At 36.8% G+C, this 12,649-nt stretch overlaps 2 protein-coding genes and 2 long non-coding RNA genes across 11 annotated transcripts in view; 2 read left to right on the top strand and 2 right to left on the bottom strand.

Annotated features, from left to right (window-relative positions):
* Nucleotides 1–1,535, top strand: part of LOC100182226 (magnesium transporter MRS2 homolog, mitochondrial) — a 10,173-nt gene extending 8,638 nt beyond the window's left edge. Inside the window, exon 12 of the mRNA XM_026836733.1 lies at nucleotides 1,440–1,535. The gene's annotated coding sequence lies outside the window, so the exon portion shown is untranslated. The remainder of the gene's footprint in view (nucleotides 1–1,439) is intronic.
* Nucleotides 1,536–2,339: 804 nt separating this feature from the next.
* LOC113474698 lies at nucleotides 2,340–4,292 on the bottom strand. The gene is made up of 4 exons (XR_003396388.1): nucleotides 3,939–4,292; nucleotides 3,813–3,871; nucleotides 3,723–3,758; nucleotides 2,340–3,361 (listed from the first exon to the last, which is right to left on the bottom strand). It is a non-coding gene; the product is annotated as an uncharacterized LOC113474698 (long non-coding RNA).
* Nucleotides 4,293–5,517: 1,225 nt separating this feature from the next.
* LOC101242518 lies at nucleotides 5,518–6,914 on the top strand. 7 transcript variants are annotated; one of them, XM_026836742.1, is made up of 4 exons: nucleotides 5,518–5,807; nucleotides 5,850–5,947; nucleotides 6,227–6,466; nucleotides 6,825–6,914. In XM_026836742.1, exons 1-4 carry the CDS (start codon nucleotides 5,547–5,549, stop codon nucleotides 6,829–6,831), a joined length of 606 nt encoding a protein of 201 aa, XP_026692543.1. In that variant the 5' UTR covers nucleotides 5,518–5,546; the 3' UTR covers nucleotides 6,832–6,914. The 7 variants fall into 7 exon arrangements, with proteins under 7 accessions (XP_026692543.1, XP_026692552.1, XP_026692555.1 ...); XM_026836751.1 differs by having other exon boundaries at nucleotides 5,519–5,862; nucleotides 5,905–5,947; XM_026836754.1 differs by having other exon boundaries at nucleotides 5,520–5,654; nucleotides 5,697–5,947.
* Nucleotides 6,915–8,148: 1,234 nt separating this feature from the next.
* On the bottom strand, nucleotides 8,149–12,381 carry LOC100182448. Of its 2 annotated transcripts, none has more exons than XR_003396387.1 (4): nucleotides 12,340–12,381; nucleotides 9,068–9,203; nucleotides 8,617–8,673; nucleotides 8,149–8,245 (listed from the first exon to the last, which is right to left on the bottom strand). It is a non-coding gene; the product is annotated as an uncharacterized LOC100182448 (long non-coding RNA). The 2 variants fall into 2 exon arrangements; XR_182027.4 differs by lacking the exon at nucleotides 12,340–12,381 and adding an exon at nucleotides 9,258–9,402.
* Between the last annotated feature and the right edge of the window lie 268 nt (nucleotides 12,382–12,649).

The following is a 12,649-nucleotide window of genomic DNA, read 5'->3' as shown; positions in this document are numbered from 1 at the left end:
GCTTTATGATTTGTGGGACCAGCAAAAAATAAGACTTAAAAAATAAGACCAAAGTTCCGCAATGTGGCACACAATGAATAATGGTATTTTTTCAGAATTGGCCTATTACAGCCAAAATTATAACTTTCATTGACAGTTTTATATTTTTCATACCAGCCATCGTAATTTGCTTCTGCGTTTGGAGTTACAACTCACGATGGGAATGTTTTCTTGCACGCTCTTCGGGATGCTGGGGATGGCTTTTGGAATGAACTTGGATTCTTCACTAGAAGAAGTGAGTTTAGAAAACTATTTATCTCATTTATACTTATTTAAAAGAATATCTGCTAGGTGTAGCGACAGCGGTTATTTCCTTTCCTTTTAAAACATTTCTAAATCTTTGCTACCGTAATCGAAAAGACAAATGAAGTTATTTTTTATAATGTAACCTATTTATTCCTATGTGGCTTTGAAGCGAGTCTTTATTGCAGGAGTTTTAAGCCCATTATGGTTGGTGATTTTTTTTGATGTTTTTCTATATGGCTGACAGTTTGAGCAACCCAAAAGTACTCTACTGGGTTAAAATAAATACTGTTTATTGGTAGGAGTATTAAAATAAACATAGTATATATCGTTCATCACGTTGCTATGTTAAACCATATAGTATAGTCTTATGGAGTCCGACACCTGCACTAAAGCATCTGAGTAGCAATTGGGGTAAAAATTAAAAAATTTAAACTTACAGAACCCTATTGCATTCTGGTCTGTATCAGGATTAATGTTTGCTGGAGCCGGGATCTTTTGGAGGATGTTGCTCCGTAAACTTCGGGATGCTCCACTGAGAGGCTCCTCGTCAGTGACAAAAGTGAGTCATGTCTGGATAATAAATTTAACTTACTTTGACGAAATTAGACAGTGTTATAGCGTGACTGGAAAGTCGTTATAACACCCATGTTCTTTTTCATACACCTCTTGGCAAAGTTACCATGTATGTTCCTTGTGGGTGATTGTTTTTGATATATATTGTTTGGCTCACTATTTAAACAACCCATTAGTGATCACTGGGTTAGAGAAATTACCGTTAAGTGTCTTGCTCAAGAACGCCCACAGTGGTAACAGTGACGAGTCTTGGACCCGTTAGTGTTAGCGACGGGCACGCTAACGGACTGTGACACTGCGCCAGACATATTGTGGATACAAAATAGGTGTTTGATTTTGTGGCACTTATTTTAAATGCAACTGATTTATCCTCGAATGGTAAGCCACTTACAGTGGTTATAACTTGGGTGTTCTGTTTCACATACCACATCGTGCCTGCTTACAATGCTGCTTACAAGTTACTACAAATGTCATTAGCAAAGAACACTACATAGTCTAGTTTAAAATATTAAGGTCTGAACACTTTTTAATTAAATACGCTTTAGATGAATTTATACCGCTTTATATATATATAGATATAGGGTGGCCCATCTGGTACAAAGGGCGGAAATGGAACAAAGTCATCAACTAACCATACCCCACCTATAAAAGATGACACACGCGTTTTAAAAAATTTTTTTTTTTTTTTTTTCCAAAATCCCCCCCCCCCCCCCTTTCAAAACAACAAACTTCAAGCACATGGTATGCAAAGACCTTACAAGCATAACGAACTGCAAAGAAAACTGCTCGCCAAGCGCATGAAGCCCTTAGGAACACATGGGTTGTTAAATCATGATAAGAACCATGTTAAATATTACCATTGCTATTCGTGATAAAGTAAAGTGAAAGTTATTTATTTATATTGTTCATTCTTTTCTTTTTCTTATAAGTTAATAAAATAACGGTATGGCTAAGTGGTTTTAAAACTGAAATAAAATCAGACATAACAAGAGAGTTGAGCTCTAATGAATGGGCACGTTACATTATAAAAAAAATGATAAAAACCAAGACACATTTTAAAATAAAAAAGTCGAAATTTTATGCTGGTCACACCGATAAAAAGTAAACTTTCGCATAAGAATTGTATTAGCCATAACAAACAACTAAACAAAATGCCGTAATGACGTCATTCTTTAAAGTGGCGTATGCAGAACTAAACAAAATGACGTCATTCTTTAAAGTGACGTATGTAGGTCTGACGTCACTTTTCTATGACATATCAAGATTCTGATACCGATACCAGTAAGCCATAAAGTAGAAATTAAGTTACTTTGGTATTTTATTTTGCAACAGTACGAAGTAGTTCGACAACAAACTAAATGTGATGACTTTTATTGAAGCTTCTGAAAAATGGAAATATGATTAAAATACCCTCATATTTATGTGGCTGGCGTTGGTGGAAAGCCACTACGGCACGACAAGCCCCCAGCCAATGGTAGTGGGTTTCTACTCTGGTGAGAAACCCCTTGCCATACCCAGGCAAGGTAAAACAAACCATATAGACAAAAATAATACAACGATGCACATAAATGTGCGCAAGGAACACACCAACAAAAAGACAAAAATAGTACAACGAGTGCAGCGACATACATGTGCCAAACATGCAACAAACACAACAGCTCAATCATTCAAAAAGGGGACATGGTCAAAAACTAATTAACGCGGACATAATCATTGAAACATATACAAAGAAATTATAGTTCAAATCCTGAAGGATAATCATCTGCAGTGTACACCGTATTGAATGTCGCCATGTTGGTACCGCGATACTCTCGTCATATCTTCACACAATGTAATAACGTCCGGATGTTACGCACCGCATCGATCGTTAAGAAACAAAATCCGGCTGTAGCGAACCGCATTGACAGTGACCTAAATATCTAGCGTAGCATCACTGGCGGCGACGTCTACGCAACAAACTGACCGTGACGTAACTCAATCAATACTGACGTAACCGCACCGAACGCAGGGTCAGGACAATGCTCTGACCCACCGTATCGACGTCGTAGCGTAATTGTGACGTGGCCATCGTCCCAATCGCGCTACATGACGTTTTAATATATAAATTAGACGTGGGGAAATTTATATTAAATTATTTTAAAAAGGCTACTATCTTATTTATGCGCATATTATACTGCGTGTTAATATTACTCGAGTAATTGTGTACCAACATAGCGTTCTTACCAAGCGATCAGAAAATTACGAAATCGCTTAAAGATTTGTATAACAACAAAATCCGATCCAGCAAGATGTTCTCTATAGTTTCATTGCATATATTTCAGTGACATGCAAAATGCACTATAGTAGTGACTGACTAAAAATAGCCGGCAACATTAGACCCAGCAGAATAGGAATACAGCAGCGCAGACAAGACACACATACACACATACAAGTAACCCACAATTCATGCATATAACTCTCAAACCGTGTATCCATTATCAGCGCCTTCGTCTTTGTTTTTCGTCTGCAAAGGTAGAATAGTTACGTCACAGGTAATTTACGTATAATAGCACGGCCTGTACTAGAGTGGGGAAAGATGGGACAATATTTTGGGGAAAGATGGGACAATATTTTATCGTCCCATTTAGTAGTAAACCAAAAACATTTAAAGAATTATAAAACCGCATCCTGACGACTCCCACAGACCGTTGTTAATTGTTTAAAACACGATCAGAATATTTTTTCACTCTACTATATCTCCAGTACGCCGTTGTACTGTTTATATAACAGTCAAACAGTTAACTAATTTCACATACGTTTATTCTACAATAAAATTGACCCTAAAGTTATAGTATAAAATTATAAACCATGATAATATACCATACCTTGCGCCTTTCCACTGGAGCTTTATTCGAACTCTTCTGTAGCAATGAAAACATTAATTAACAGTTTTTAAATTATTACGTCATAATTACCTTAATTTTTTCTTCGTGCCACAGCTCGCTTGATCCTCTGTGACGTCACATACCAGGTTCTGTAAAACTCGAACTTTAAATTCCATTCAACGCATTCTAAAAATTGCGACGAAAAAATGAACTTACGAAGTGAGTTCTTTTGTTACGTCACCACCACTTCGTGACGTCACAGTTGAAGTTTCTAGAAAAAGAGCTTATGTACGTAATAATGCAAATCGTGATTTATACTTTACCGATTCCTTGATCTTCTTGCTTCGCGCTCATAACGCAAATATAATTAGAATAAACAAGTAATGTGCCTGGCAGAATCGCAAAACGCGCATGGGGCCCCATGAAAAAAACATCGCGAAACGAACGCGCAAGACCGTCGCATGCGGATCAACTATGACGTAACGCGAAACTAATGACGTAACTTCGAGCGGAAGACAGCGAATTGTAAACGATTGTGATCGATTGTAACGTAACAAATCGCAGCGATTGCGAATCGAGATATTGTGTTTTAACGTCGGGAGTGACGTAATATAGAACCGTCGCGATTCCGAAAACAAAATGCATAATCTAAACTTAAAACGCAATACCGCAGGCACAGAACTTGTATCATTATATTATGATATATGAAACAGCTAGTACATTAATATTTATTATATAGTAGAAAAAGCTATAATATAATACAGTACATATTGTGATATATAATATAATATTAATGCAATGGAATAATACTTAACTAAAGTCTTGCAAAAAATCTTCTTCAAACCTTCTGACTTGTACCCTGGTTTGGAACCAACTGAATCTGAACTGAAACATGTAACTAGCTTTCTTAAAGAAGCGGTTTATGCGCCGAGCAATCAAGGCGGGCGTAATCAGCTGGTGCGAGGCGTCAGTCACGTGAGCAATCTGACCAATCAGCTTCGAGGATTGAATAGCTGGAATATTGTGACGTCAGCTTAACATTGTGACGTAACAAACTAAGTTCACAGCGATTCGAGATTTCAGATTGTCGTTTTAGGCGCGAAGTTAGTTTTAACATTGTTTCTATTCTGTACGGATGAGGTAATATACCGGAAGGCATTTAACTACAAAGGGATCTGTTTTACATTTAATATCAGCGTCATTGAGTTATTCATGCCTTTGTAATCCTTTTCAAGTTATATAATACGGTGGGGTAATATGGGACACCCTTAGCACATAATATCTAAATATCCCAATCGTGTTTTATATACTTAACATCGGTCTATAGAAGTCGTGGGGATACGGTTTTATAATTCTTGTCAAAAAAATTGTCAAAAATATCTTGGTTTTTATTCTTATTATATAATTAAATTAAAATAACAAAATTAAAATAAATTCTGCTGGTATAGAAAGGCGAAACCTCTTTGATAGTTCGAATTCAATTGAGTATCATGTTACAATGACGCACGCAAATATATGGGAATATTGTGGTTTTGTTTTAATTATTATTCATACAATGCTTTCGCTCCAAACTAGCCGAAAGTGTCGAAACGTCCGGAATGACACAATTGCCGTAGTTATGCATCATTAAAAGAAACAATAGCTATACTCCATGAATTATTTGTATGGTTCGAATAATATCAATGAAGAATCGAACAAAATAAAATGAACAACTAATTCTACAAACGCTTTCGGAAATGAAATTGTTGAATTAGATTTGTGCCAAGGAAAAATGTATATAAAGGCCGGCACAGCGGTTGAGTTACCAACAGATAAACAGACACGATGGTAAATCAAATGTTGATAGTTCTCTGCCTGGTGGTTGGCTATGTCAGCTCAGCCGCAATGAAAAAAGGGGGACAAAACGAGCCCCACAGCTGGTACGATGCTAAAGGCCGCGAATGGTACGACAACAGTGAGCCCCACAGCTGGTACGATGCTAAAGGCCACGAATGGTACGACAACAGTGAGCCCCACAGCTGGTACGATGCTAAAGGCCACGAATGGTACGACAACAGTGAGCCCCACAGCTGGTACGATGCTAAAGGCCACGAATGGTACGACAACAGTGAGCCCCACAGCTGGTACGATGCTAAAGGCCACGAATGGTACGACAACAGTGAGCCCCACAGCTGGTACGATGCTAAAGGCCACGAATGGTACGACAACAGTGAGCCCCACAGCTGGTACGATAATCAGATGAAAAATCAAGACGAGCAACAGCCGGATGAAATTGCAGAGGAAAGTAGCGAAAGCACTCTCCCGGTTAATGATTTCATGATGGTTCGATGCAAGGGGTGCATCAAGGGACAACTAAAGCAAAGGTAATGTTATAATTATTGGTATTTCTGACTATTAAATTATCTGGCGTTTAGGCAAGTGGGGAAACCATTTCTTGACCAGGGTCGAAGCTGCTATGGTCGTTTTGGGCGTATGTGCCCTTTTCACTCTGAGCCCCACAGCTGGTACGATGCTAAAGGCCACGAATGGTACGACAACAGTGAGCCCCACAGCTGGTACGATGCTAAAGGCCACGAATGGTACGACAACAGTGAGCCCCACAGCTGGTACGATAATCAGATGAAAAATCAAGACGAGCAACAGCCGGATGAAATTGCAGAGGAAAGTAGCGAAAGCAGTCTCCCGGTTAATGATTTCATGATGGTTCGATGCAAGGGGTGCATCAAGGGACAACTAAAGCAAAGGTAATGTTATAATTATTGGTATTTTTGACTATTAAATTATCTGGCGTTTAGGCAAGTGGGGAAACCATTTCTTGCCAGAGGGTCAAATCTGCTATTGGTGTGGGCGTTTGTGTCCTTTGGCAAGACACTTAACGGCAATTGCTCCAATTCAGTATTATACATCTAAGCTGTCCATATTGTCAAAGTAATAATAAAAATAACAATCACTTGCAAGTTACAAAAATCGTGGACGGGCATAGTGTATGAAACAGAACAACTGTGTTATATAGTGTCTGTAGGTTCCCCGCAGTTACGCGAGGATAAAGTTTTATCAATTCATTTAATTTTAGATTTTAACTGCAATTTTAATTCACAACAGCAAGTAAGCTCCGTGTTGAATTGCTGGAAACAACCATAGACAACGACCACAGCCTCTTTTACACATTACTTCGTAATCAGAGTTGCATTTCAAAAATAAAGTCGTTTTTCGGCTTACTGGGTTGTTTTATTGCAAACTAGAATATACAGATATATAGTACTGTGGGGGAAGATAGGACACCTTAGCTTTAGCACATAATATCTAAATAACCTGATCGTGTTTTAAAATTAACAACGGTCTATATGGAAGTCGTGGGAAAATGGTTTTATAATTATAAGAATGTTCTTTGTTTACGAGCAATTTGGACGAGAAACTTGAATGAAAAGATGTCCTATCTTCACGCATCCTACTATTTCGATATTATGTGCTAAAGGTGTTCCGTCTACTCCCAGCCCACCATATACATTTGAAATAGGAAAAATACATGATGAAAAGCCTAGGACGAATATCTGGCTGCAGAACTAAGCATACACGCTAAATCTAAAGTCAAGGCAACTGTTACCAAAAAGGACGAGGACGCGGGCGGCGTTTAAAACACTATCCATCCATCCGTCCATTCTAAAAAAATAAATGGATGGAATGAAAACCCTCATTCATTCATTTAATCGAGAACGAATCTACAAGAAAAAGGTTAGGAAAGCGAAACTATATACCGTATATACATTCGTACACACATGAAACTAGACGCAACCAAACAGTTTCATTTTGTTTTCAATCTTACCCCTAACCCTATTGCTCTAACCCAGTGGACACTAATGGGCTGTCAAATTTATCAGGCACACATAAAAAATCTAAAATACACAAAAAAATAATCACCTACAAAGTAACATACATGGTAACTCGTAAGGTGGCACAACTCGTAAGATGGTAAAATCAACATAAGGCACGAGATGTATAGCACAGTGGGGAAGACGGGACACTTAAGCACATGTTGCCTATAATGCATCTCAGTTTTTCTGACAAAACTAACACTAGATTTTATGAGTCAAATTCAAACTGAGATTCAAACTTGCAAGCTACAAAATTTCGAAAGTTTTATTATGATTCAGCGGGCATTTAAAATGAGCATCTCATTTCTATGTTTTTTTAGCCATTGAAAAAATGCTGCATTTGTTGAACACCGAATTTTAATACTTAACAACAGTAACCGCATTTGCCGCGGACTTTGTTGGGCTATGAGAATACTTTCAAACAATACTATAACATTTGTTTTTGTCCAACATCAGATTGGTACCCTTAAAAGGGATTTAAAAAAATCCCGTCTTACCCCCAGTCCCATTTACCCCACCCTACTGTAGATTGCTTAAAACAAATAAGACATGTATATATGTATCTTGTTTTATTGATATTGACAGTAAGTATTGGGCATTTCAAGTCGTTTGACTATTGTCGATTTATTTGGTCTTCCATCAATTCTTGAACTGAAATGGTGGAAAGTGTCATGAATTAAGATAGAGGAGTTACGTTTACGCTGTTTACGTTATTCTCACGAAATACAAAAAAAACAGCTGTAAACTGTGGGGCATTAGCATAATGTTTGTTGTTTCTTTCATTCGAATATGTCATTTGCGAAACAAACATATGGCGTAACCCTTTATAGTTAAGTAATTGTCATTTTCCTTTTTGGTTTACGGTTTGCAACATTCGTTTGCAAGTTATAACCAATATATAGAAACAATCGTGTAAAAGTATGTAAGGGTAACGACCCATGCTTATTTTACATTGACATTTGTAGTAAGGCCTTTAGCGTGCTAGTCAGCAATTGTACATACTATCATCTTATTATGCTCACCATTTTGATCTTTATGGCCATAAACCCAACGTCTACGACGACGAGTGACTGGAGCACCTGTATCCGCAATAGGAGATAAAATTAATATTCTTTCATTTAAAAAAGTGATTTGTGAAACAAACTTACAGCAATGAGGAAGAAGGTGGGACAATTAGCACATATTATATCCAAATGTTCTAATCGTGTTTAAAACAACGGTATATTTGAGTCGTGAGGAAACGGTTTGATAATTTTTTGAACATTTTTTGTTTACTATCAAAGGGAACTAGAAAAAAGAATAAAAAGGTGTCCTATCTCCTTCCACCCTACTATACATATGAATTGCAGCATTGATTTGCAGGTTTTAACTAGTATATATAGAAGGTTATGATAAATGCCTATTTAACATTGACATTTGCAGTGAAGCTTTTAAGCGTTCTAGTCAAATACACTATCATCTTATTATGCTCACCGCTTTGAACCTTATGGCCATAAACCCAACGTCTACGACGACGAGTACTTGCAGCTAAAACACCCGTATCTGCATTCGGAGATACAATCAATACAATTCCGATGACAAGCAAGAGGAGAAGCGCTGACTTATTCATCTGCAGAAACAAATATTTGTCACAATGCACAAGTGAAACAAACCAACCACTCACTTTGTTGCTTTCTGAAGAAAGAGATAATTTCTCGCCAGGACTCATCGCCTTTTATAACGAGCGTTGTTGTTATTAAACGCGTAAACATTTCCGAAACGCTTTTATTTAAGCAGAACTAGTTCTGCTTTTTCCTGAAATGATATCGGCATATGGCATTTAGTTTTTTTGTGCTCCGGCAATATGTGATCGAAGAGCTGCCATTAGATAATATTGATATAATAACTATTACTGATTATTCTGTTTCAAAAAAATGCACCATTGTGGTTGCATTCAGTTACACAAGCTCAATTAAATGATTTTTGGATCGAAAAGTTTAACAGATTAAAATTTGATAACGGGTTGAAAAAAATACAGTAAATGTAATTTATTTTGCTGACAATTTGCGCTTTTTTATTGTACAACTTGGCTAAGTAGAAAATCACTTACATAAAGCTTTATAGTATAGTGGCGGAAGATGGGACACCTTTAGCACGTAATATCCAATTATCCTGATCGTGTTTTAAACAATTTTTAGTGGTTTATAAGAGTTGGAGGATGTGGTTTATAATTCTTTGAATGTTCTTTGTCTATACCAAATAGGACGAGAAAATAGAAAGAAAAGGTGTCCCATCTTGCCCCACACTTCTATACGTTGCTAACACATATTGCAATCTTTCTATTGACAAAAAATATAAACATTTGACGGGTTTGATGACACGGCAGTTTATTATTCCTAATCAAAATAACTTTTCGTGTTTATATGAGTGTTTTGCTTTTAATAAGAAAGTTCAGAAAGGTCTGTTTCATTCTAACTGAAACGATCACGTGATGCCTCAATGGATAACTTCCCGCGATGTTTCTGACTAACCACATTGTAATTAAGTCCACATTTTAGATTGCTTTGTTAATTCACACAGTGAGGTTTTATAACTATTTTTGTAAACTTTGGTTTAATTTATGTAACTTGTGTAACCTCGCTTCATGAGGCAACAGCACGTCGTTATATATTACGGGTGTTAAATAATTCTGGAACATTGTTATTCTGATTATCATTATGAGGGCCGTAAAAATAAAATAAAAAAGTATCGTCTAACAAAGTGTCCTATTTCCCCACCCTACTATATACTTCATAATTGTTGTCAATATGTATATAGATTACAACACGTGTTACCAATTAACGCGAGCTTTACATAGGTGATTCTCTACGCAGCAAAGCTGTACAAATTGCCAGCGAGACTTAAATGTATAGCCACAAAGTTACACCATAACTCGAAGAGTGCACGAGGTATATGAAAAAACACCCGTGGTATAACGACTCTTGTTGGTCCACCAAGCGAGGATAATTAAGTTACATTCATTAATTCAACAGTTCATATTTATAAAGGCTCACTATGTGAATTAATAAAGTAATCTGAAACGCAGATTTTAACTACAATGTGGTTAGTCAGAAACATCGCGGGAAGTTATCAATTGAGGCATCACGTGATCGTTTCAGTTAGGAAACAGATTGGTAAAATAATCAACAAAATTTATCAATATTATCTAATGAAGGGTTTCTTAAACTGGGGTCAATTTACCCCTGGGGGTAAATTCTCGTATTTAGAGGGTAAATGAGCCACCTATCAAAATCCATATCAGTCGGAACAGAAAAATTGTGCCAATTATGGTACTTTACAAGACATTTAACAACTCGTTGCCAAAAAGGTAGCACATTCGTCGCATTAATATAACTGGTGTAATTAGTAGTTTTCGCTTTTTAATAAACGAGCGTCATATTACATTTTTGGGGTAAATCCAATAAGAATCTTTGTTAAAAGAGTGAAGCATACAAAAAAGTTTAAAAACCACTGATCTAATGGCAGTCCTTCGATCACATATTACCTAAACACAGAAATACTAAAAGCCATTTGAAGATCATATAAAATCAAATGTTACAATACTATTCGACAGTATTCTCACGGTCCAACATAGTGCACGGCAAAGGCATTTTTTCACTAATTTTAAAAAGCATAATAATTAGATGCTCAATTTGAATGCTGAGTTATATAGTAAGGTGGGGAAAGATGGGACACCTTTGGCACATAATATCCAAATATCCTGATCGTGTTTTAAACAATAAACAGCGGTCTAAAGAAGCCGTCAGAATACAGTTATATGATTCTTTGAAAGTTCTTTGTTTACTACCTGATGGGACGAGAAAATATATTGAAAGGGTGTCCCATCTTCCCCTTTCCTACTAAATGTGAAAACAAACTTAAAAAGTTAAAAGCAATCAAAAAAAATGCATACACCAACTTAAATACAGTATACAACTGGAAGCAACACAAGGAAACCGAGTAACGTGGCAAACAGAACTAAAACGAGAAACGTAGGAATGCGGTTCACAAGACGGCGCGCGCGGTACTTATAATTAAAGGCACCACAATTTCTCGTTGTAGGCAGCGGGATTCACTACAGTTCATTTGTAATCAAAAGTTCGTTTGTAAAACAAACATATAACTGCCATAAACTTAAATTTCTATTAACAAAAGCAATAAAATTAAAATAACTTTTATAAATCTCATTCATAATACAGTATACAGAAACACAGATACAGGGTACAGAAAGCCGTGAGAAAAATACCGCTACCTCTAGAAACTATTCCTGCGAATTGAGATTCTATCGCCGCAAACGGGCAAAGAAGCGCAAACAATAATTACCCCTAGGAGCGGAAAACGCGGTGCGTTGAGAAGCGTGGAACGGGATGCAGAGTAAAGGACGACTAACCAATTTTAAAACAAGTAACAAACTGAACTTGTTTAACATCACAATAAAAACTAGATCCAAATAAAAAAAGGAGTGACATTATTTAGTTTGATTTTTATCATGGTGTATAGAGGGGTTGGGGAAGATGGCCCAAATTTTCATTCTCTTTTATCGTCCCATTTGGTAGTAAATAAAGAAAAATTACAGACTTACAATCCCGTCACTCAAAAGCCTTGCGACTCCAAAACGGCGTTGTTATTGGTTCAAAACACGCTCCGCGAAATTTAGGTGGTAACGGTATCCGTCTTACCCTACCGTACCACACATTAAGTTATTTTCACAAATGCAATATACCTACCTTGAATGCTGTCGCTATAGAGACCATTTAATCCTGCAAGTAAAACCTGCTTCTATATTCACTAAACCCTTAACATTACACCCCCAACCTTCTACCACGTATAACTACATCTCGCCTGAATAAATTTTACTTCAATTAATGTTACCGCTCTCCAATCACTGCATTATAAATAAAAAATGTTTTACAAAAAAACTGCAAAACATGATTGAATCTCACAATGTACAGTCCGGAGCGTTTTAACCAATGTACGTTCCATTGGTTTTAACTTAATGATGAAATATATTTAAAAATCCCTAGCCACGTGTTTGTT

The sequence above is a fragment of the Ciona intestinalis genome, chromosome 1 (assembly GCF_000224145.3).
Source record: "Ciona intestinalis chromosome 1, KH, whole genome shotgun sequence".
Lineage (NCBI taxonomy): Eukaryota > Metazoa > Chordata > Ascidiacea > Phlebobranchia > Cionidae > Ciona > Ciona intestinalis.
The sequence above is the reverse complement of the archived record's forward strand: the minus strand, read 5'-3'. Positions and strand labels throughout refer to the sequence as shown.

What these genes read in the sequence shown, in the direction of transcription:
- LOC101242518 (XM_026836738.1), top strand. Translation starts at nt 5,547, where the DNA reads ATGGTAAATCAAATGTTGATAGTTCTCTGCCTGGTGGTTGGCTATGTC. An exon ending in AACAGTGAGCCCCACAGCTG is followed by an intron (nt 5,948 to 6,226) that starts GTACGATAATCA and finishes GCCCCACAGCTG; the next exon opens with GTACGATGCTAAAGGCCACG.